This window comes from Thalia democratica, chromosome 2 (genome assembly GCF_965202585.1).
Source record: "Thalia democratica chromosome 2, ktThaDemo2.hap1.1, whole genome shotgun sequence".
NCBI classification, from domain to species: Eukaryota; Metazoa; Chordata; class Thaliacea; order Salpida; family Salpidae; genus Thalia; species Thalia democratica.
Window position 1 is genome coordinate 52,389,507 of NC_139166.1, and position 26,816 is coordinate 52,416,322.

General features: G+C 25.0%; 1 protein-coding gene across 1 annotated transcript; it reads right to left on the reverse strand.

Moving 5' to 3' along the window:
- Positions 1–872: 872 nt before the first annotated feature.
- LOC145849839 (E3 ubiquitin-protein ligase COP1-like) lies at positions 873–5,838 on the reverse strand. Its single transcript, XM_082954916.1, has 5 exons — positions 5,583–5,838; positions 2,807–3,860; positions 2,301–2,546; positions 1,735–1,901; positions 873–1,588 (listed from the first exon to the last, which is right to left on the reverse strand). Exons 1-5 carry the CDS (start codon positions 5,775–5,777, stop codon positions 1,373–1,375), a joined length of 1,878 nt encoding a protein of 625 aa, XP_082811042.1. The 5' UTR covers positions 5,778–5,838; the 3' UTR covers positions 873–1,372.
- Between the last annotated feature and the right edge of the window lie 20,978 nt (positions 5,839–26,816).

Here is a 26,816-nt window from a genome sequence, read left to right on the forward strand (position 1 = left end):
TTCATAGGCCTTAAAAAACTTTCAACTTGAATTGTAGTGTAACCCTGACAAAGAAAAGTTTTTTTTAGATATATAATAAAGCTTTTCCCTAAATTTCTTTTAGGGTTGCTAAATTTTTTTGAGAAATTTTTCCAGGTTTTCAAAAATTTAAGTTTTTGGGTCTAATTTAAGTATATAATTAAGTTTAAGGTAAATACTGTCTTAAATAGTCTAATAACATTGAAAACATACAGTTAAGCTAATTCTAATGCGTGTTTTATTACTTTTTGTATATAATAATAAAAAAATATCTATATGATAGATTTTTTCTTTCAAATCGAAATTTTCTTACTTTACACTTTAAAACTTTTTAAAATTCCAAATTTTTTAGTAATTTTTGTTGAAAATTTCAGGTTTTTTTAAGCCTAAACTTTCAAATTCCAGATTTTTCGAGCATTCCAAGTTTTTTAGCAACCCTGATTTAAGGAATGTAAAGTACTTTATAATCCCCAAAAGTAACAATTTGGGTAATATTTGTAAGTTCTATTTCTAAATTACACTAATATATGACTTCGACATAAAAGTGTAATATTAAAAAAAAAGGATGTCTAGATATTTAGTGAAACAAGCGTTTTAAAACTTAAGACTATCAAACGTATAAACCTTAACTTTGTTATAACAGACTCTTTAACCAAAAACAAAAAAACTAAAACTAGTAAGGTGGAAAAGTTTAATCAGCAAAAACTTGTTAAAAAACTTATTTCACAAGTGTCACAAATTAGAATAAAAAATTAAAGAGCTTCTGAAAATTTAATCTGTTTTAAGATTCTTGAGTTTTAAATTAAATTTTAACATTCTATAACATACAAAAAAGTGGTTAATTTCATAGACAGATTAAACACTTTATTTTGCATAGCAAAAGAAGTTTATTGAACAATAACTTAAAGTATTTTTATATGAAATTATATGTAATAATTTGAAAAATGCACAAATATTATTTTGAATATAACTTAACTTACAAACTCAAAGTCTTAATACGAATTAATAGTTTTAATAAATATAAATAAACTTTTTGCAATAACGCAACTCATATTTGTATTAGTAAAACTTAGCAACTAAAATCACTAGAGTACGAAAATAAGTGCTTCTGTCATCAAAATAGGTAAAAAATGCTATACTTGTGATCTTGAAAATAAATGAAAACTTTTATTTTTTAAACATCAACTAATGAAAAAATTTAAATAAATACAGACCGGACGTATTTAAAAGCAAATAAATAAAACAGCTGATTGTAACAAGCAAGCTTCTATTTGTGTACCCACTATACACGTTTATTCAATTAATTAATTTATTTTTTCTTATTTTTTATTTATTTTATCAACCAATCGTGATTTCACACCAGCTTGAGCACTTTTATGGTGCCCTGGCTGTTTGCGGCCACTATGACGTCACAATCGTCACCCTGCTTCCTGAACGTCACCGCGCTGACAAACTCCTTGCTCCTTGCGGGAGGTTGGGGCCCCTCCTGGTGGTACGCTGAACCTTCCTCCTTCTCAAATAAGGACTTGTTGACGGCAAAGCGGTGGCTGAACAGCTTGTCGTCGAAGTGCTAATGTTATATAATTTAATTTATTTTATATCAGAACAATATTGTAAATCATTTATCGGTTATTTATTGTCATTTTAGTTGATTAAAAGGGTACAATTGTAAGTTTTTATTAATCAAGATATTGAGTTGAATTTAAATTTTCCTACCTTGTGGTACACGTACAGATGGTTGTCCTCGCTGCCACAAGCGATGAACTCCCCAGTGGCGTCCATGCCCACAAAGTTCTTGTCGTTGACGTGGCCCTTGAACGTCCTGACCGCCTGATGACCGTCCACCTGCCACATCTTCAGGTGGCTGTCCGTGGAAGCTGACACTGTTTGGAGTGGTGTTTGGTTTTGAAAATCAGTTCAAATTGAAGCAACATGAATAAATTGGTATAAACTAATAATTGATTTAGCTTTGAAAAAGCAAGTAATGCAAGTTTTCAACTAACACACAACAAAAAAAAATAAACTTCGCACAGCTTTTAACATGCAAACTTAATGTTAGTAGAAAAGACACAAAACTTTAATGCATATTATTTTTTTACTAGAAAAACACAATACTTAAAAGTGACTAGGTTGTTAAATACATTTATCTTATTCTTAAGAAAATAACCAATTAAGTCGCAAAACACTTAACTAGTAAACTGTAAAGCACTTGAACATAATATGCAACATTGACCTTACATCTCACACACATCTGAGTATCAAACCAATCAAAACAAACTGACCGAAATGGTGCTTGTCCACAAACTTGCAGTACGAAACGGCCTTCTTGTGCCCCTTGAAAACGTTCAGCGGCTGCTTGGGGTTCCTCAAATCGTAGTAATGCAGGTCGTGGTCCGCACCACCGAACGCGACATGCATGGACGACTTCGGGTTGAACTGGACGCAGCAGACGTTGGCGCGAGCTTCTATGGTGGTGATGGACTTCTGTGAGTTTGTCGACCAAATTTTCACTTTCGCATCGTCAGAACCTGTGAAAGATTGTTTAGTGAATTTATGAGACATTGTTAAATGTTAGTACGATAAGTTTGATAAAACACTGAAAAATTATTCAAAACACTTTACAGAAATTTTTGATTACTTTTTTCTGATTTTTTTCAAATAAATTATAACTATCTAATGCAATAACAATTAAGAAAAGCTTATGTTTTAAAATAGAAATATTAAAAAGTTATTAAAACAAGAAACACTTTATTTACAGTGATAAACATTAACACAAAAAAAGTCTAACCTGATGCAACTAATTTTGGATCAACCGAATTAAAATCAACGCTCCAACATCTTTTTTCATGCTCAATGAACGTGTGCAATTTTTCATGACGGAAAGCATCCCAAATTAAAACATTTCCTTGATAATCGCAACTGCACAGCCAGTTTTGGTGGTAAGGGCTCCACCTGATGCAGGATATTTTAGAGTCACACGTCATTTGCACTACAGGACAGTGGCCACTGTTCGGATTCAAAATGACATTGTCATAGTCGTAGAGTTTTATTTCTTTAGTAACTCCGGCCACGGCAAAATGAGAACCAGTCTTGTCAAAGTCAATGCTTGAAACAATGTTGGAGTGATTGTTGTTTCCGGTCACGTAATCTATGTGCGCAAGCTCCTTTATTTTGTTGTACTTCATGAAGTTATTAAACTTTGAGCTGAAAGACCCCAACTTTTCAATGGTGCTTTCTGGAGATACATAGTAATGAACTCTGTCACCCACATAACAATTTTTGATCAAGTCAAAATTACTGTGCAAGCGGGCTTTCCGCTTTGCCATTGATTTGGCAAACTTGCTGTCAGGAGAAAGCCACGAAAGAGAGGTAGACGGTTTTGGTACCAGCTGGTTGTTACTGTCAGTGTTGTTAGATGGCACAACAGAAAGAGAGTTCCACTTGTTGTCCGCAGATGCAATTGCTTCGCGCATGTACTGAATGTCAGCAGACAAAAACTCCTGCTCTAAGTTTATCTTTTTTATCTTTAACTTGTTTTGGTTGTTGGACTCCACAAGGAAATCTAACAATAATTTATTGCTGTTCAGATTACTGTTTTTGATTATGCTTTTTCTCTTTTTTTCTAATGTTTTTATGTATTCATCAATTTCGTGTACCTGTAAACCTTCCAGTAGGGCTTTTTGTTCTACATCTTTCCATTCTTTTGAATTTTCATCAAACTTTGCTCTTTTGCTAGTCATATATGTATCAGATAATACTTTCTTTTGTTCTTTGATTAGCAGGTCTATAGAGTGATTTGGATAAATTTCATCTAGTTCAATTACTGCATTGCAGTGAACACACTAAAAAATAAATTTTGTATAAAAATTTTAAGAATAAACCAATATATTAAAACACTACTGACCATTTACTATAGAAAAAAATAACAAGATACACAAAATATATTTAGTTTGCTGAACTGTGTGTCTTGTTTGTTTTATTGTATAATAAATCAAAACTTGCAAATACTTAAAAAATAACAGTTGCAATGTTATCATGTTTGCTGCTGAAGTCTAAAAAATACAACGCAAAGATATTTTTACTTTTGAAAAAGATGTAAATAAAGTTTTTTTATCATTTATATTTGTTAAGGCCTTAAATGATTGATTTCATCTAAACCAGGGTTTCCCAAACTGGGCCAAGTGGCCTCGAGAACCATTACAGAAATTTAGGGGGACATGAAGTCATAATTTAAAACTTACACTAGATATTCTGGAGTTGATGGTGAAGAGCAAAAAAAAGTCTTATGCGTTTATAATGGTAGTTTTAAAACTTATACTTACTAGATATTATGGAAAGTAATTAGGAAATTTGGAGGGGGGGCAAAAGGCCGTAAAAGGGGGAGCCACAAGGCCATAATTTGAAGCTTATACTAGATATTCTGAAGTTGATGATGAAAGAGCAAAAAATAAAAATCAAGGTCTTAAGAGGTTTTAATGGTAGATTTTTTATTAAATCTTGTTGGAAGGGACCATAGCGTTTTTAACTTCTTTAAAGGGGGCCTTTTGAAAAAAAGTTTGGGAAACCCTGATCTATACAAAGCTTAGAAATATTGTTAAGAAATACAAAACTTTAAAAATCTACTTGTGAATTATAACAGAGTTATTATTAAAGCTACTTAAAATTAATCAAGATCGTATAAGGAGCTAAAAATTTAACTACATTTTTAATAAATAAAAAACTTTTTACATAATTTAAACATCTTTTACTTTTCTAATTTAAAATTTAATTAATAAAAGAAGAATAAAACTTAAATGTTATTATTTTAAAAATTAAGCAAACTCAGTAAGTTCTAAAATTAAAAGTAAAGTTAAAAAGAAGCATCAACCAGCTAAAACCACTTATATTTGTTTACTAGATCAAAGGCTATCATTTACCAGTTAAACAAAATCATGATGCATAAAATTAAGTTCAAATAAAAAAACATAGAAAGTAACATTTAATCTAATTTCAGTCAGCCAAGTAACTCAAAAAAATAATAATAATACTTATATATGTTTAGAAGTAGAACAAATTAACAGAACACCAAATAACAATTTTAATGATCATAATAAAAAATAGACCAATCCATTAAAAGGACCTTTTACTGAAAATTATTTTTGAAGAGACAGACTACCTGACCACTTCCTAAATATACTGACAAAACAACAACCATATACTACATTTGATTTAATTAAATTAAAAGTCTATATTTTTTGACTTTTACCATATTGATTTTAATTACTGTTTTTATATTTAAGTATCAAATAGTTTTAGTTATAAAAAAGTTTTAATATAAGTTAAACACAAATAGTGTAGAAATAAATAACATCTAAAAATATTAGCTGTACCACACTAGTATGTAAAGTATTTGCCTGGCTATAATTGTAGATTTATGTCAATAATAAATTCATTATGTTTGGTTTTATTTCATATTTGATCATTTCTGTAGTTTATTCATCAATATAAGTTAACCAAGAAATATTTTTATTTATAGTATATTTATACTGAAAAGTCGCATTAAATGCTAGATTTAAAAAAAATACCTTTTTTGTTCCTTTTGATATTTTAAACCAGCATATATAGCAGCACGTGTGTCCACACTTTGACATGTACGGGTCTTCTAATAAAGATTGGCATGCGAGGCATTTGAACAGTTCACTCGGAAATGACATGGAGGATGATTGACTACTCAGCGCATTTTTGACATGTTCAGGTTGAGAAATTGCTACCCTTTTCATTTCATAAACCTCTTTTACTTAAGGGTTTAATGTATAGCATTAAAACAATTTTTAAACTTGTTGATCTAAAAGTACCAGAAAAACTATAGGTAAGTAGGAAAGTTATTTTTTTATTTTAGAAAAAGAGGTTTAAAGCTTTGAGTTTCTTAATAAAACCCAAATTAAAAAAAAATAAGTTAAAATTAACACAACAACTATAAATACCAAGTATAAATGCACTTTTACATTATTAGACATTTAAAAAATATAAGTTATTAATAACATTAATAAATCAAAAATGTTGTTTTAAGAGATCACAATAGCTACATGTGAATTTTTATATTCTAAATATTGAAATTCTCTTTACTTAAATGAATAACTAACAATGTTTTTTTAGAATCTAATCAACTCAAACTTTAAAAAATTATAAAAATAGCATTTTTCAAAAAATTTCAAACTAGTTAAGTGTGTGGCAGCCCTGATACAAGAAATAAGTATATTTAAAATTCTAATCATAAAACCTATAACTTAAAAACTAGATAATATTTAACAATAAAAAAAAAACACCAGAAATTACTCATTAACACAAATTTCAGAAAATGAAAACTACATTATAAATAACAATTTTAATAGTTGTTCCAGAATTTAAAAATAAATGATTAAAATATTAAAACACATTAGCAAGTAATGCTTTTTATAAACTTTATAAAAAAATCTTTATTTTATTTACTATAAATGTAAAAAATAAACATAATATACATTTTGTACACAACCTGTAAAAGAGAGATTTGCAACAAAAACTTCATGTTTGGGTATAGCTAGGGGCAGGGAGTACAGCACATTTTTTGGTCATATTGTAAAATAAAAATTTTAATATATGATTTGGATGTGTTTTGGCTTCATTAAGAAGAAATTAAAGAAAAAAATTTAAATCAAAAAAAACCTTGCACCCTAAATAACTTGATTGAATCCCAAAAAATACATATTTTTTGATTTTTCTACTTAAATAGTAATAAAGTCACTTAAACGTGTCCTTGACTTATAACTTATCACGTACACTTTGTTAAAGTGATCATATACTGCTGTTAACAAGTCTTGTTTAACTTGGGTAATTGATAGAATATACCTTTCACAGTATGCTTTGGTCCACTTTACTATTAATATCTTAAGCATTTGTTGTACGCCAAAATCAAAAAAAAGGTACAAGATTGTATTTCTGCATATTCAGAAGCCCTCAACTAACAGTGGACTAAAGAATTTGGTGAAAGATAACCCAAGTAAAACGAAACATGTTAAGGCCATAGGGGGGGGGGGGGGGGGGGTCCACTTTATTTTTACAACTTGATCTTATTTTGTAGAATTTAATCTGAGCTATCAGACACTTTTAACCGTTTAAAAAAACTCAAAGTAACTTTTGAGATATAAGCGATCAAAGAAAGGGCGTTCAATAGGTTCCTTATGGAAGGCAAAAACTAAAAATGCGAAAAAAGACTATTTCACTAAAAATCTATCTCCTCCTTCATTTTTTGAGTAATCTTTCTCAAATTTTTACAGAATGTGTATCATTAAACTTTAAAGAGATCTATTGTAGGAATTTTTTTAATTTTAAGTAAATATAATTTAAGTTTAATTATTTATAAAAATATAATTTTAGCTTTCCTGCTATATGTTTTCTAGCGTATAATTAAAAAAAAGATTTTTTTTTTGATATTTGAGTTATATGATCTTCAATATACCCAAAAAGTTACCTAAAATACCATTGAATGTTTATAAAAGTAATCAATTTCAAAATAAAAAACTATTAAAAACTTTGAGTTTGCAAAAAAAAAATCATTTTCTAGAAACTCTACCAAAGGATTTCTCAAAGTGGGCAATATCACTCCCGTAGGCCAGTTTTAAATTTCATATGGCAGCAACTTAGTAAGGGGGAAATAAGTAATTGGGTAATTAACTAGAAAAGGGGCAGTATCTAATAAAAAGAGGCAATCATTTTTTAAAATTTCTGCCAAGTAGGAAGTTATGAAAATGAGTTTAAGAAATCCTGCTCTAAACCATATCTAATAAAATTTCTAAATTTATAAATTAAAATTTTTAAAACCAAAAAGTTAGAATAAGTACTTTAGTCATTTTTGTGTATTTTAATAGGATAACAACTTTAAGGCTAAAATATGCAATATTTTGACTTCAAAAATTCAAAAATTGGCTGTACTTCAACTTACCTAACTTATCAAATACTTTGAGCAATATAAAACAAGTCGGTTTTCAAAACAAGTATTTCAGTTCAATTTAATTATGTGTAACACTTTATTTAATTTTTTAGATATCAAAAAATCCAATGTCTAATTGCCAGTCTATTGTGTATAGGTAGGTTACTTGAGTATATATTTCAAATGTTTACAAAACTGAAATCTACACTCTATTTTCTTTATATTTTTCTTAACAACACTCAAAGCTATATTATTTAAGTAGGAATTTATTTAGTTATAAAACAAAACACAGTTTATTACAAATGTTTTACATATTTTGTTATATAATATCACCAGAAAAAGATTTGTTTATAAGCAATTTTTATAAAATATTAGATTTTTATAATTTATTAAAATATATGTTAAAAATATTATGTTTTGTTAAAAATATTATGACATAGTAAGAAATTTGATTTTAAAAAATTATTAGTTACCTGAGATTGAATAAAGACTGTATTTTCTTTTTTTTTTAATTTTACAATTTATGCATTTTTAAAATGTTTGTTTTAGTAACTAGCATTAAAAAAATTGAAGAATATAGTAAACAAACTTTTTCTTAATGTAAAAATTTAAATTGCTTAACTATAAATATTTATACATATTTATTTATGTAAACCTCAAACAGGTATGAGTTTGCCTGAGTGTCAGGTAAATAGTCTCAATAGTCTTCTTATTGGAAAAATTTTCAATATATATAAACAGTAAGCTAATATTAAGATCATCAATCTTACAAATAAATTTTTTATTGCTATACATATAGTAACTTTACCAACAGAAACTTTTTAAGCTTGTACAAAAATAAAAAAGTTTAACATTATTATATTGTTGATTGTGCAATGTTAAACTCAGGCATCAAAACCTGAGCTACTTAAACAGGACACACAATGAGAAAAAGAAAATACATTTATATTCAACAAAAAATAAAAATAAACAAACATTAAACAAAGTTAATAAAAAAAAACTCATTAAGGCCATAGGGGATCCGACATTTTTCTTTTTACAAAATTTAACTTTGGTCTTTATATGAAAGCTTTAAATAAAAACTACAAGCCTGTTTTTATAGAATTCAAAAATATCATTTAACTTTTGAGATACTTTATTTTTTGTAAAAAAAATTTCGAATACAAACGTATGAACCGCAAATATTTTGGTGTCAATTTTCTCAAAAATTTAAAAATTCACTAAAAATCCATCTACTCTTTTATTTTTCAAGTAATCTTCTTCAAATTTTCAGGAAATGTTCCTTATATTAAAATAAAAAAATGTTACTTTAGAATATTAATAATGTGGAAAAATAAAAATTTTATCAAAAAATTTATAAAAAAAAAATGTTTTTTTTTTCAAAAAAAAAGTGTTTACAATTTTTTTTTTTTTAATTCCAAAGTAAGGTTTTTTTGTTATTGTATAAAGATTAGACTGTGAAAGTTTGAAGAAGACTGAGTTACTCTAAATGTGTTTTTTAATAAAAAAAAATTTGATGATGACAAAAAAATCTTATTTATATGATGGATTTTTTGTCTCAAATTGAAATAATACTACTGAAGTTGTTAAAATTATGAAAAATTCCAGGTTTTTCCAGTTTTTTTTTCAAAATTTCTCAAATTCCAAGTTTTTCCAGGTTATTTTTGCCTAAATTGTCCAATTCTAGGTTATTCCAGGTAAAGTGGCAACCCTGTAAATACTATATTATAAAAACAAGTTTAAAGATATTTTATTTAGTTTTAGACATTTTTTTTGCTTCAAACAAAAATAAAACTACTGTAAGTTAGTCTTTCAGAAAATAAAACACATCAAAGTTATTTAAAAAGGAGTGCAACTGTGTAACATGTATGCTGATTTCATCACCTGTAGGCATAGCTAAAAATTATATTTTTTATCAATCTTGAGTATCATTTATATTTAGTATTATAAGCTATTAAGGGCATAGGGAGGGGTCCAACATTTTTTTTTTACTAAAAATAACATTGGCTTTTATATGAAAGCTTAAAGTACAAACAAGAAGCTGGTTTTTATAGAATTTAAAAATATATTAAAAAATAAAAATGTTATATAATAAACCAAAAAAATAGGTGGTTTTATTTTTTTAAATGTTATTTTTCAAAAAATAAAAAATTCCTACATTCAATTGTTTTTGAATTTAATAATGGACTTTCTGTAAAAATTTGTTGAATATTGTTTAAAAATGAAGGAGAAGATAATTTTTTAATGAAATAGTGTTTTTTTTGTGTTTCTGGTTTGTGCCTTCCATTAGGAACCTATTGAGGTTACCGACTTAGATCAATTTCTATAGTTAGCCTCATATTTGCATCCTTATATTCATATTTATATCCTAGGGCACCAAACCTTTAATTGAGGTTGTTTAGTTTTAATACTTCATATATGTGTTCTTGTGAGTCGTCTGAACCTTAACTTGAAATTAAAAATAATAAAAAAACATTTCTGACGTCGTAATTGACACTTGAAGACGAAAAACCCGTAAAAACCGTCTAGTTACGTATACCCTAGGGCACCAAACCATATATGATTAATAAATAAAAGGCCTGAGTTGTATTAAATTTACGTAATTAAGTCTAAAAGATAAAATTCTGTTGTCATATAAATACTTATGAAAAATAATAAACATTTCTAGCATAAATCAAGCATATAAATTTGAAAACTAAGTCAGCAAAAATAAATTATTTTTGTTTTTTTAAATTTTAACTATAAAAACGTATTTATTTTTTATTATTTTTCAATTTGTTTCAGTTACGTAGATTAGGAATAAGGATAAAAATGAGTAAAAAAATAACTGAACCTATAAAAATAATTCTTGACTCAGCAAATCAGGCTGAGTATTATCTACATTTTACTTATTTAGGTATAATCTAATATAAAACATCAACACCATTTTAAATGTTTGTATACGTGCTTTTTAAAAATAAATGTACAGTATATTTTTTATTTCTATCTAAACACCAACAAACACACCATATAAATGCTGAAATAGAAGTTTTATTGTAGTATAAATAAAGTTAAGATAAAAACATGCAACTCTAATACAAAGTAACTTTCATGTATTTAAAAACTTTGAGGAGAGACTTAAAACTAATGTTTTTTATGTTTAAAATAACCACGACTTAACAATGTTAAAAGTTGGTTACGCAAATGTGCAATGATAAAAACACCAATGTTTAGTAAAAATTAGTATAAAGTTGATTAAACTCATGGAAAAGACCGTGATATGCGACACGATAACCAAAAGGTTTGCCGTACTACGTAACTTGACAGTCAATACGGGTTTTTTGTCTTCAAGTGTCGATTATGACGTCAGAAATGTTTTTTTTTTTAATTTTTAAATTCAAGTTAAGGTTCAGACGACTCACAAGAACACATATATGAAGTATAAAAACTATACAACCTCAATTTAAGGTTTGGTGCCCTAGGGTATACAGGGTCAATACGGGTTTTTTGTCTTCAAGTGTCGATTATGACGTCAGAAATGTTTTTTTTTTAATTTTTAATTTCAAGTTAACGTTCAGACGACTTACAAGAACACATATATAAAGTATTAAAACTAAACAACCTCAATTAAAGGTTTGGTGCCCTAGGATATAAATATGAATATAAGGATGCAAATATGAAGCTAACTATAGAAACGTCTTAGATCACTTATATCTCAAAAACTACTATGCTATTTAAAATATCTGACAGCTCAGACAAAACTATAAAATTTAAGATCAACTTGTAAAAATCAATGTTACAAATGGTTAAATGGTTGATGCTTAAAAAAGACATCAAATACAATATAATTTCAGCTTGATATTGGTGCAACATCATCCTAGGTAATTACCACTTTGCGTTCATTCATTTGATTCATTTACTTTGCGGCAAATACTTACTTGGGGATTTGAGCTTCATGATTTTCCCATACTTTGTGGTTTTTGTGTAGAGATTTTAACCTTGTGAGTGTTTGCCAAATAACGTGTCACCAGAGGTTTTTTCAATAAAGGGTTAGGATTAGTTTTTATTTCAGTTAGCTAAATTTTTTTTTTATTACATAGACATTTTTAGTTTTGTTTTTAGTTAAAAGGTAATTTTTTTCTTAGTAAATTTAAAGATAGGGCAGGTGGAATAACATGTGATGAGCTCAAAATCACTTGCTTGACCTTCAAGAACGTTTATTGTTACAGAGGGGAGAGTGAATATTTTCTGATGTTTTTCTACCTTGAAAAAAAAAAAAAAAAACTTTTTTTAGTATTTATAACAATACTCACATGTTCAGAATCAAAATGTTTATAACTCAAGCAATGACTATTTGCAATCAATCTCCTCAACTTAATTTTTGTAACTAAATATGACATAATACAGAAAAGAAAAAGCTGACCCAAAGTGTTTCAAAAATAGTACGAAAAAAAAGGTAAGAACTTTTCTGGGGCCCAATATGGTATTATAAAATACAATCAGAGTCTATGTGAGCACTATAGATTTCAATATTTCTTATTATTATACTATGAAAAGAATTACCGATGACACTCAAAAATAGGAAAATCTACGGATGAGTTCGAGAATAGTATTTTAACAAATGATAGAGTATGAAAACACTAGATATTTTTGAGTAAAAAATATTACAACAAACTATTTTTAGTTATAGTGCAGGTTGTCTTTAAAAACTAAACTGAATACATTATAAACTAACTAATAACAATATTTAAGTCTCAAGCTGAACTCTGACTCTATATTCAATGGTACAGTTTGATATATTTAATTTGTAGTTGCTATGCAGATGTGTATTGAGTTTATCTATGTATAAGAACTTCTTTGATCTATTCTGAACTGAAGTATGCATTACTTATCGCTTGAATGAGTAATGGTTAATTCAAAACATAAGTATAATACTTAATTTTCAATATAGTAAATACGAAACTATTTGTCACTGAATTTATTTTATTTTAAGAAATGAATTTATATATTGGTTTTTTAAAGTATGTTAAGTGTTAGAGAGTAAAGTTTTAAATTTCTAATAAGTTTAGAAAGAGTTAAACTATTTATTTACTTAAGTATTGCTCATTATTTTTATTTTGATATTAGCATTAAACAATCGCAACAAGAAATAATTATTGCTTGAAAATCGTAAAAGACAATTAGCTTCAAAAAAATTTGTTATGTTATTTTTTTTCCGAATATCATTTTTAGAATATAGTTTTTACGTTGTTTTTGTTCTTTAAAAAAGTAAATATGTTTCCAAAAAATTAAATAAAGCTTATACTTCTTTTTCGATTTTTTTTTTCTTTCAAGTTTTAAAATTGTCTTAAACGGTTTAAAATGCTTTGTAGGTATCATATTTTTCTAGATCAAATCTAAAAAGTGTTTACTAACGGGTCGGCTGCAGTTGTAAGGTTTAAGAGATTTTTCATTCATAGCATTATGCAAGCAATTTAAAAGTAGTATATTTTTAACATCTAAAACCCTATCCCTAGCCGTTTTTACTTAAAAACTTTTTAGCCATACCCTCCTCAACTCTAACCCACCTTACAAAATACTTGAAAATTAATAAAAAACAAATAAAAAACTAAAAATAAGTAAAATATTATTCAATCAAAAGCGCCTTAGTAGGTTTACAGCATAGTTGCCAGAATTTTTCTGCTATTTTTGCCCTCATTCAACTTGTATTGGAAAATTGACATATACAGATTTTTAACCGTTAAGTATCGCCCAAGAGCTAAGTTTGGCTTTTTTTGAATTTCAGTAAATAAATTAGTCTACAACTAAAACACTATACTATAGTGCTATTCTTATTAACTTTCAGTTTACGGAAAATAACTTCTTTATACTAAAATACTAAAAGAATAATTCTTGCAAACTTAAAGTACAAATTCCGGTATCATTCTTTAGCTTATTTGAAAGTTGCTTGCAGTTTTTTGTTCATACTTAAAATTTTCAAATGCAGAAGTCTATCAGTTAGGTTCGTGTTTTTTGAGTTCGCACAGTCGCTTAAATTTGCAAAATTTGAGTTCGCAATACTGTTTAAGTTTGGATTTTAAATTTAAAATATTTGCTTAGTATGTAACTTTTTCAATTTTAAGTTAAGTGAATTTGAGTTTAACATAAGCTTCAAAATATTATTTTTAATTGAGTAATTTTTTTCTAATGTATTTAAATAAATATATAAAAACTTTAGAAAAAAAACAAAACGTAAAACTTTTAAATGCACTTTAGGTTCTAATCAAGGAAATAAATTTAATTCAAAACTTAAATTTTATATTTCTGTAAACTCAGTCTCAAAATAACAGTAACAAACACTTTTATTTGAAAAAAAGTAAATTATAAGATTGTTTTTCAATTTTTACTATAAGACGATTCTTTTAAAAATCTTAAAATGAAATTGTACTTAATGTTTAGACTATGATTTTTTTTATAATTCACAGTAACTTCAAAATATGTAAACTTTTTGTAATAAATGTTGGTTTAAAATTTAACGATAACAATGGATAAAAGCATTTTATATTATTAATAGATTAATTTATAAAATACAGTAATTAAGTATTGAACTCTAATATTTATTAACCTTAAACTTTTACACTGAACACAAAGTGAAATTTAGTAAGTGTATTTAAAAAAAAGGTTATTTATCAGTTTTATAATAAGTATTATAAAAAAAAAACTCTTTAGTTTATTTAGTTTGCATATATTCCTACAGTGAACAGGATTTTTGGATAACCTTAGAAAAACAAATGATATCATTTCTAATAATTGGACGTGTACAAATTCGGTGCATTTACCTATAGGATACAGAAAACTTTTAAATGTAAAAAAATCATTAGTTTAAAGTTTAGTTTTTAAAGCTAATTTAAGTATTTTTCCAATACTTGAAATATATTAAGTTATTTGTTGAATAAATTTGCGATAATTAGCTAAAAAGAATATATTAAAAACTAAAGCTTTATCATAGTCAACATATAAAAATTACAAACAATAAAAACAAATCAAAGCAATTGCAGAAATTATTAATTGCAGAAATTGTAAATAGTTCACTGTCTAAAATCCAGCAAAACTATTTACATAACTAAAAAACACCTTAAAAAACATCTTATAAACAGTAAAACTTATTTTACAATAACTTTACAATATAAAACACCTAGAAGAACCTATTTCAAATTTTATGCTGGTCTTTTAATCTTTTTTGTTCATCATAATAATGAAAAACAAATGGATTAAAGCTATTAGAATTAAATTGCTTCTATTGGTACTTCTTAAAACTAAATTATAAAAATAATAGGTAATAATTTAAGCTTCATAATTAACTCTTTTTTTTTTATGTTATTATTTTAGGTATTAATTTGAAAAATTAATAAGAAATAGGTCAAAAAACATCATATAATCTACTGTGAAATTAAAAAGACTATACAAATAGATTTAAGATATTTTCTACACTATTTATTCTTAAAAGGTAGTTTTCACATAAAAAGTAGAGCTTACTTTTGTAGTTTCAAAATTTCATTTCTATAAAAGCTTTTGTGATAAAATAATTATGAAAAACTTTAAATTTGGTATAAAGAAAATTGATAAAAAGATACAGCTTAAAGTGCATTTTAAGATCAAAAATACTGAATATCAAAATGTTCTATTAAAAACAAAACTTCCAAGGTACGAGGTAAAAATTTCACTTAGTTTTAAGCATCCGAACGAAAATATCGGTTTAATAAAAACACAAATTAAATTTAAAAATATTTTGAAATGTTACATAAGCTTGATTTATACAACTAATTTGTTTAAGCATTTCTAAAAAACTAGTAAATCAGTAAATCAACAAGACAAATAAGTTTTAACAAAACCAACAATTCATAAGTTGACACACTGAATAAAAAACTGTTTACTATTTCTAAAATTTTAAATAAAGTTAGTATACTCAACTAGTAAATTTTTACATTAAAGTAAAAAAATAGACTAAATAGACTAAAACTAAATAAACTCTTATTTAATAAAAATAATCAGAAAAAAACATCAGTAATAATATTGTAGATTGTAAAGTTGGCTTAAAACATAAAGAAACTCTAAAGCAATTAAAACAAATTGCTTTAAACAGTAACTGTTTTTATTTTTAAGCCACGTAATTATTTATTTCTGATTGAAAAATAACACTAATATGGAACAAAACTACACAAAGGAGGAATTTTCTAGTGAAACCATTAATTTTTAACATACATCACTTTAAAAAGTCAATTGCTACAGTATATAACTTTTAAAATGTTTGTTCTTTTAATAAACATGACTATAAATAATAACCAGAAAATTATGTTTTTGTTCAAAATTAAATAAATTTAAAAGATCGAATAAAACAAAAAATATTTTTTGAACACATTTTAATTAAAAAACAAGCAGTTTATATCATTACTAAAGTTGTTTTACAAAACAGTTAGTGATAAAACTATTAGTTCTATAACTTCAAAAAACACAAGAACAACATTTTGTGAACATACTTAACACAACTAAACTTACTTAAGTGCTAAATTTGTTACATAAAACTGTTAGTAATAAAATAATAAATATACACTGAACTAATTAAAAATTAAAAGAGTTATATTTTTTTTTATTAATCTGAAAAAACATTTAGAACAAATTACTTCAAGTTACCCTAGCAGTGAAGTATGTTATTTTTAATGTATAATAATTAAAATTGCAAACAATTAGGAAATTAAATAACTGGCATATAACACACTTTTATTTATTTATAGTTACAGAACATATACCTTTATATATATTTATTTAAAACTTTTCTTCTAGTTCAAATGTTTATCTAAATCATTTAATTTTTTATCATTGTAAATTTAAAATTTTTAAATATTTTAAAAATTATTGTGCTCTCAATTTTAAACAGTTATATTTCAAAATTTGTTTAATAAATTAAATAAACAGTAAATAAACAACATAAAATTTAGTTAAAAATCTACAAAGTAAGATCGAGCTATACATTGTTTTAAAATTCTTTAGAATCTATTAAACTTCAATTCAACTGATACAGTATTCATGAAGTAATACTTAAGTTAACCAAAAATAAAAATTACAGTTCTTTTGATCAGAAAGTTGTATTACATGACACAAAGCAAGAGCAAACTATAACAAAAATAAAGCACTTTGAGTATTTTTAATCTCTAATGTTTACTTAAACTTGGATTAGCATTCTAATAAAAATCTTTATACAAAAGTTTTAAAATTTGTTGATTTTTGAGTAAATTTATATCTAAGTTTAATTGATAATTTTATGTTTTTCTTCATTGCAAAAAAAAAAAAATTAATTCAAGGTTTTTTGCTTAAGAACATAAGAAAAATTGTGTAAATTAGTTAAAACTTTTAAATATAACTACAAAAGCTTTGTTTTACATATGTTTGTATTTGAAACTTTTTATAGAGAAGTAGAATTTCAAAAACTAGTTTATCACTCAAAAATATTTTTTTAAATATTTGAAAATCCATTGTAGTTAAATATAATATTATTATACATTTCAAAACGAAGAGTTAGAAAAACAATATAGATATTATGAAGTGGAAAAATTGGAATCATACTTTTATTTAAGTTGAAAAAAAACTTTAGAAAGGTAAAAATCTTTTTTTTAACTAACTTAAAGACCAAAGTATCTTTTTAATTAGGGAAGATGGTCTGAAAATAAATAAATAGATAAATTACAAACACTGATGAGTTATATAGAATAAATGAAATATTAAAACAAAAACTAACTTAAAGAGATGAGTGCTCCTGGGACAATTAAAATCCTACTTGTTTTACAACTTTGACAGGCACTATCAAATTGAAAAATTCTCTTGAAATCTTAACTAACTTTTTGCGGTTGGCTTTACTAAAATCAGTGCTTCAAGTGATATAAATTCCTGTTTAGTCAAAAAAATTTTCTAAAATAGGTTGAACTAGAACAAACACATTTAATACTAAACAAAAAATGTAATTAAAAGTAGAAAGCTATAAAATTTATTCAAGTATAAAACATTAAAAATTGATTAATTTGTACAAATATTTCAATTAAAAAGTTAAACAAAAAATAAAAAACAACTTTCATACAAATACACTTTATCAAACTTAATAGATTACTAGAAATAATTGTATATTTACTGATAATACTTTTATCATGTTTATAAAATGTTCGAATATAATTTAATTAGATTTAAATTGCTTTTATACGCAAAAAAATGTACGTGTAGTATATTATTGTTAGTTATTTTTAATAATAAATTTTAAATTAAATTAAAAACTTAATAGTAAACATTCTTATTAAATGAAAACTGTGGACTTAAATACTTTGAAAGAAACAATATCTCAGTAAAAAAAAATATAAAAGTATTGAATATATAAATATCTCATTTGTGGCCTGTGAATAAAATTAAATTATGTAAGCTTAAATGTAGCAAATTTTTCCTTTTTAAAAAAAGAAAAATAAGTTGAAAAAACCTAACATTTTTATCAAAATTAAGGCCAACATCAACTGCTAAAAAATACTTTAGAAGCTTTTATATAAAAACTTTTTTAGGTTTTTCGATTTCTTTGGTTTAGTGTTAAAAAAATTCAGAATTCTTTAAAAAATTGAAAAAAAAGTGTATATTTTCTCAATTTAAAACTTATAATCTTTTGTAAATTTCATTGATGATTTATGGTAATATACTACAAAGTATTTTTAAAAGAGAAAATTTCAAATGCTTGGTGCTGATCTATCTTCATTTTTTTATGTTTAAGCAAATGTTATAAAAATTCTATGTACAATTTTACGAAATAAAACAATCATTAGGAAATTAACTAATTTTAGGTTTATACAAGCAACATCCTGATGCCTATTTGCAATTTTTTTTTGAAAAAATATCAAATAAAAAAAATTAAGTTAAAAATTTTAAGTTTTTAAATAACTTATTGTATTTTCCAATACTATTTCAACAAAGTTTAAGAAAAATGCTAAAAAAGTTTCTCTAAATTAGTCTTACAGAAATTTTTCTCTAACATTCTGCAAGAAAATTTTGTCAAAACTATTAAGAATTCGGAGTAGTTTTCAAACTGTATAGGCAAAAACTAGTTTGATATAAACTTACATAACTTCTTAAATACTTCAAGCAAAAAATCAACAAAACCAATTTTAAAACAAAAAGAATCAAACTTTGTTAAACTATGTTTAAAACTTTGTAGAATTTTTTTTTAGCAAGATTATTTTATTATAACCAATGGCCGCTTTAACCCGTTCTCAGCTTACTGTGTTCCGGTAAAGTTTATACAAAATGATAATATTTTAGAAAACAAGCATGCATAATCTAGCCCATTCTATGAAAAAAATAATGGATAAAACCTGTTATTGAAGTTTTAATCATGAATATCTATGAAAACTACATGCTAATAGTAGAGCAGTATGAAAATTAATTTAGTTATTTTTAAAATCAAGAAATGCAAACAAATTTTAATAAAAGTATCAAGGGCATAGGAGGGTTAACACTTTTTTCACATTTTGATCTTATTTTATTGAGTTTTTAAGCTACAAGATGGTTTTTACTGGTTTTAATAATAAATAAAAAAAATTGAGATATATCAGGTCAAAGTGGGAGGCAACAATAGGTTCCTTTAGGGAGGGGCAAACTAAAACAGCAAAAAAAAAGACTACTTCACTAAAAATCTATATTCTCCTACGTTTTTTGAGATAAATACCTCAAACTTTCAGGATATGTTGTTTAAAGTACTTCAAAACTTTGTCAGAAAGAATGTTTTAAAAATTAAAAAATTAAAATTATAAAAAAATAAAAAAAAAAACAAACAGCTTTTTTTTTGTTTTTTTGTCACAAATTATCTATTTTTATTTGTTTAAATTCTCTTCCGACACAATTTTTTTTAAATTGCAAGGAGCATATTCTGAAAGTTTGTGGCATTTATCTCGAAATACGTGAACATAGATTTTTAGTGATGTAGTCTTTTTTTGCTGTTTTACTTTGCCCCTCTCAAAAGGAACCTATTGTTGCTGTCCAATACGACCTGCTATATCTCAAAAAGTAATTTTATTTTTTTTAAATTGGTAAAAAGCAACTTGGAGCTAAGTTAAAATTCAATATTATAAGACTAAATTGTAAAAATTAAAACTAATTTAAATTAATTAATTTAAAATTTAAATTTTTTTTCAAATGTTGGCTAGTATTAGCATGGTATTTAAGACTTAAACCTCTTCATAAAATATCTACACCATTACGTGGTATGAACTAGAAACATCAGGCTTAATCCAGTCTATTAGTAAAATCATATTCTATATTTAATAGATAAGTCTTATTTATGTAAAGCAATAATCAACTACTTTACCTTTAAACTCAGGAACAGATTTCCATTTAGAAGTGTATTTTTGTTTATTCTTCCTAGTAGGTGCTTCAATTTTGACAGTTATCACTTTTAACCAGCTGTGACAAATAAATGTTTTAGTGCTTTATATTAAATAGGCTGTTATAAAGTTAACTATCATAAAATAACAAATAATATTTTTTTAGTATTTTGGATTAAATAAATATTGGGAATCATAATTGTACATATTTTTTTAGTAATATTGTTACTTTTTTTAAATTAATCAATTTAAAGTTCTTGACTTAAATGCCAATTTCAATATTTTGTTTTTAATTTTATTTTACTTCCATTTATTTGGTCAAACTTTTTTTTTCAAATTTGTTAACAACAACTGAGGATCTCCTGTATGCAAATATAGGAGTAAAACATTGTTTTGTTAGTAATAAGCTACTAAAATAAATATTATTATTTTTTCTTTACTTAATACTTAATAAAAATACGTTAGTTAGTTAGAAAGATGTTTTTCCTACTTTTTAAACAACTTACAAATGTATACTTTGCTTTTAACTATTCTAACTACTAAGTTATTGTAATTATAATTTAGCTGAGTTAATAATAATCAGAATTGACACTCTTTGAGACAAAATAGTCAGTCTGTGTTACCTCAGACTAGTTAGAGTTTATAATTAAATAGAAACAAAACGTTTTTGTTATAAAATTTTTGATTAAAAATAATACTAATTAAGTTTAAATACAAAAAGATACCTAAATAATTACAGAAGAATTTAAAAAATCAATATTTGTAAGAAATAAGAAATAATTAAGGCATAAAAACTGGTATGAGATACTTAAAGGATATCAGCACTAGCATGAGATTTCAAAAAAAGTTCATACTAGCCTAAGAGTGCCACACACAGTATGTATCTGAAACTTTTTTTTAACTGAATATATCTTAAAAGTTAATTGAAACTGTTTTTAGTTGTATAAAATATCTTAGTATAGACTTGATGGATGATACTATAAAAAAAACTAATCTACTGATGTTAAATTTTTACATGATACAAACAAACTTTAAAACTGAAACATTAATTTTTAGCACAAACATTTTATCTAAAGTCCACCACAAAAATTAAAGTACATTTTCATTGACTATTTGAATGCTTTAAAAGCAATAACTTTACTTGTTTGCTCATATATTGTAGGATATGAGAAATGTGAGCTGAAAACTTTTTTAATGAAGCAAATCCATCAAATTTTATAATGAATATTTTATTAAAACTGTTCTTCATGATTCTTTTTTATAACAATTAGATGATTAAGATCAATTATTTAACTATTATTTTGTTATACTTATTACACAAAACTTATTTTTAATTTTTTCAGGATTATTTTGCATAATACTTGATTAATTGTTTTTAGTGAATTAAAGACATTGTTTAGTTTTTATTTAAACACAGCTGTTTTTAGAAAAATTTGTACACTTCTAAACTTAAGCTATAAAATCATAACTTCTAGAATTCTTGAAAAACACAACTTATCAAAACCAAAATTGAAACAAAAATATTTATCAAATAACAGAAGAACTTATTTTAGAAATCAAAGAAGAGCTAAAAAGAGTAAATAAAATGATAAATATTAAAAAGAAAACATTATATAACTGTTAAGTTCTAAAATAATAAGTAAAGTGTTTTTTACTAGTCAGTCATTTAGATAATTCTTGAATAATTAATAAGTATACAGTTAAAATATTTAGTTGTTACAAAAGGAGAGTCTTCAAAGATATTTTTAATAAGAGTTAGCTTATAAAACTGGACTAATTTAATAACACAGGTTAACCAATTTCATCATTTCAATGGTTAACACAATTATGCACATTTGTAGGCTACTTTGTATATGGCTACTATACAAACAGTCCTAGACTTTATAATGCAAGACATAATTAAATTAAAATTTGCAGATAGATTGTTACAAGAAATCTTATTTACCAATTTCATTAAGACTCAATCTGTTGTTTTTTTTTGAGTAAAGAGTGACCAGCAAAAATGTGCAAAAATTAAGTCAAAGAGACATTTCTAAAAACTAAATAAAAATGTTAAACCTTATTTTTGTTTTTGAAAAAATGATAAACTTATGTTTGAATAAATAGTAATTTGAATATAGTAATGTTTTGGTTATAAACTATATTACTTGAATGAAATCATAAAATTTGAAATTTAAGTAAGGCATATGAAAATTCAATATAACATTCAAACATATAAAATAGAAGACAAAAATTTAAATAAAAAGAAAACTTTTTGATAAAAATCTTTAAGTATTCTAAGACTTTAATCACAATTTATTATTTTATTTCTAGGATATTTTAATTTTTTATGGTAGACAACCATCAGATTTACTCCACCCTCCTCTATTTTGCTTCTTAACATTAAATTGAACACTTTGTAAATTTAAAAATTTCTATTTTTAGTGTAATTAAGGATTTGGCAATGTTTCATAAACAACTTACTAAGCTTACTATTTTGCTGAAAGTCTTATTTCGTCTTATTTTCGTAAAACAATATAAAAAAGTTTAAATAAGTTTAAATTAACATTTAAATAAGTTATTTAATTTTCTATCTGAAAAAATGAAAAATATATATAAGTAATTAAAATTATAAAACATACTAAAAATTGGCTTTTTAATACTGAGGATTTTTTTTATAAAAGTTATGAGCATGAGCATTTTTTAAATATTTCCAAATTTACTTTATTTGAAGAGCAGTGTTCCTTTAGAACCTTTTACAATGATTTAACTTGTCACAGTTTAAATTTATCATTTTAAACCTTACAACTTGTACTTACAAGCATTGTTACTACAGTTTATAAACTTTGATAAATTATTTTTCAAAATGTTTTGTATAACGAGATTCCCCTTTACGTTTACGTGACGCCCCTTAAGGCCGTTCTGCTACAAAAATAAAAATTTAGGTTAAAAGAGGTTTATGCTAAGCTAACAGCTATTGTGGAAAATAGCTCATTTTTTAACCAATTTTCGGCGTTTCAGCTACATTTGGCTTCTATGGGTGTTTCTATTAGACCTAAATAGAAAATGTAATAACAACAAAGGGGCTGAATATTCTACACATGTGTCGCTGATTGGCTGATCTATTTTCATAGAGATAAAAGTATCCAACCGTAAATTTTGATGCTATTTATCATATTTTGGAGCCACAAGTTGTTACAAGTTAGCAAAAGACTTAGTTTAAAATTCAAAAGTCTGTTCTCAAATATTAAACCTTACTAGTTTCAGAAATTTGTATACAATTTAAATGTAATACATCTGTAGGATGAGAAAAAATTTTTAAATAACAATTTAACTTAGGATTATTTATTTTTACTTCTAATATAAGGTTATGAGTGGTGGGGTTCATTATTTTGGTTTAGAAATTCACAGTAGTTACCTAGGATGAAGTTGCACCAATTTCAAGCTTAAATTATATTGAATTTAATGTCTTCCTAACCATTATTTTAGGCTAAAAATCAATGTTTTATGCTAACTATGTTTAGCCTGAAATATATATTGTTTTAAACAAGGTTTAAATACATAGTGAGAATAAAATTTATTTATGACAAACTAAAGTATTGGATTGATTATGTTTTACAATATCATAATCAATGAAAAAAAATTGAAAACATTTAATTGCTTTATATTGTTTAATAAAAGCAATTATATATTTAAGTTTTATTAATTTATGATGTATAAATCAATTTATGTACTTATAAATATAAATTTTTAGCCAAAAATTATAGTTAAGAATACATCAAATACAACATAATTTCAGTTAGATATTGGTGCAACATCATACTAGATAATTATCAAATTCACATTGGCTTTTATGTAATAAAATATATATAGGATTGCCACACACTAATGAGCTCACAGAAATTTCAAATAATAGAAATTCTCAAGGAAACTCACGAAATTTTTAATTTTTTTTAACTCTAGGAACTTCAAAGCAGTTTTAAGATTTTTAAGAAAACCTCAGGAAATTTTTTTTCAATAGTTTATTAAAAGTATCTAAGGATTCTAAAAAAACTCCGGGAAGGCCAAGGTTACTCACAGAAGATTTTATGACTCAAAGAGTGGCAAACAAGTATATATTAAGATATAATTTATATTATTTCTTGAAGTATTAGCTTATAATATTTACAGTTATAGTTAGTTTTAATTAAGTTCAGTTTAAATGTATAAAATAAAGTTCACAGGGTAACTTAGGCCTCTGATTGTTTTTATAACTTTGTTTTGGATCTAAAACATTGCTTGAACAACAGATATCTAATTTGCCACAAGAACTTTTTTAAGGGTATAGGGGGTTAAAAGCCAATCACTTCCATGTTTTTGTTTATTTATATAACTATGATTCTTCCATTTTATAAGCATAAGGAAATTACAGTTGAGTCCAGGGGGTTACATCCATGTAAGATACTCACTAAATTTTTAAAACATACATGTTATATATTTAAAGGGTATCTTTAAGAAGTACGCATCCGTGTAAAGTACGCTTAAACTTTTCTAAATATTTATCTATTACATTCAAAGAGTATCTTTAAGAAGTATGCATTTGTGTAAGGTAAGAATAAACTTAGGGGCATAGGGGAATTAAAACACTTTTTTTAGAAATAAATATTAGTTAAAGGTTAGCTAAAGGTCAGTTATTCATTAATAGAAAGTGTAACCCACCTGTAAAAATAAATTTAGGGGCATAGGGGGGTTAAAACACTTTTTTCGTATGTGATCTTGATTTGTATAGTTTTTAATATGCTACAAGTTGCTTTTTACAGACTTTAAAAATTCAAAATAACTTTTGAGATATAGCCGGTCAAATTCGGAGGCAACAATAGGTTCCATATGGGAGGCACAACTAAAACAGCAAATAACTAGAATTCACTAAAGATATATCTCCTAGCATTTTTGAAATTACCCTCACAAATTTTTAGGATATGTTCCTTGCAATATTTAAAAATACTGGTGCAAGGAATTATTAAAATTATTAGAAAAATATATATAAAAAATCAAACATTTTTTTTTGTTTTTTTGTTATAAAATTTTTATTTGTTTTTGCAAAAGACTTTTCTAAACATTGCAAGGAACATTTCTTAAAATTTTGAGGTAGTTATCTCAAAAAACCAAGGTGAAGATATATTCTTAGTGATTTGTAGTTATTTACTGTTTTAGTTGTGCATCCCATAAAGAACCTATTGTTGCCTCCGACTTTGACCGGCTATATCTCAAAGATTGTTTTGAATTTTTGAAATCTGTAAATAGCACCTTGTAGCTCATTAAAACTATATAAAATAAGATCACATTCTAAAAAAAGTGTTTTAACCCTCCTATGCCCTTAAACTTATACTTATCTTACACGGATGCGTACTTGAATGTAATAAATAAATAATAATTGGCTTACTTAAACTAAATAAAAGTAAAAGTTATATTAATTTAAACTGTTATGCCTAAGTATAAACTTAATATTTAACCTATAATTAATAAACTTTTTTGAATCCTACGCCTACCCCTCACACTCATTTTATTTCTAAACCAAATGGATCTTATAAAATTTACTCCTTTATTAAACTAACTCTTAATTATTTTTAGAGTTTTGTTTTTCAATAATTTTAAAACTTTTTCATTTATACTTTTATGTTTATTTTCGCCAAAAACAAACTATTTTAAGTTTATATTAAAAACTTGCTTGAATATTTTTTTTACTATTTTTTGTTTATATGTGATAAAAATCTCGAATCAAGATGTTTTGTAAGCGTTTTGTCTTATTTTTTATTTAAAATTTTGTTTTCTCTGAGTGTTTTTAATGAAAATAGCTTAAATACAAATGAAAAATGTTGTTTTAAAGTACAAAGAATTAATAAAATTCATTACTAAACGGGTTATTAACCAATGAGAATTTGAAATAAAGTTTTTGATTGTACGAATCTTGATTTAATTACTTTGGTAAACCTGTTTTGACCATATATTTAATATTCTGTCATTTATGCATTAAAGGGTTATAAGTAGAATTCAAAATGTTTTTAAAGTGTATTCTTGTCTCTTAAAACGTGAAATCTTAATTATACTTAATTTTTCTATAAACTTCTCATCAAACCATCTTTTAATAATATTTTGATATTTACATACAAAAAATTGATCTATACATGACGTTTAAACGACGTTTTATTATTTATTTTATATACAAAATGTACTAAATACCATTGTTTTTATTGAAACTGATTAAGTTATAACATTTTTTGGTTTTCTTATTTTTTTCTGAGTTTTAACATAAAAATTTAATCACTATTGATTGTTTTATATTTTTTTACCCAAAAGTACGTTTCTTTTAGTTGTTTATTTTAAAATTTATGTAAATTTGGTTTTTTATAGGTAATTATTAAAAAAGTTATTAATATTTAGTGGTTTATAAAAACACTATGTAAACACTACTTATGTTCGATGTCATATTTAACCATAATTAAATTTTTTTTTTTATAAATTATTAAAAATAA

Bases quoted from the DNA above. Each gene is read 5' to 3' on its own strand.
- LOC145849839 (XM_082954916.1), bottom strand. From the start codon at position 5,777: ATGAAAAGGGTAGCAATTTCTCAACCTGAACATGTCAAAAATGCGCTG. The intron at 3,861-5,582 runs GTATTTTTTTTA...TTTATTTTTTAG, and splicing joins TATCAAAAGGAACAAAAAAG to TGTGTTCACTGCAATGCAGT. The intron at 1,902-2,300 runs GTCAGTTTGTTT...CACTCCAAACAG, and splicing joins TGTGGACAAGCACCATTTCG to TGTCAGCTTCCACGGACAGC.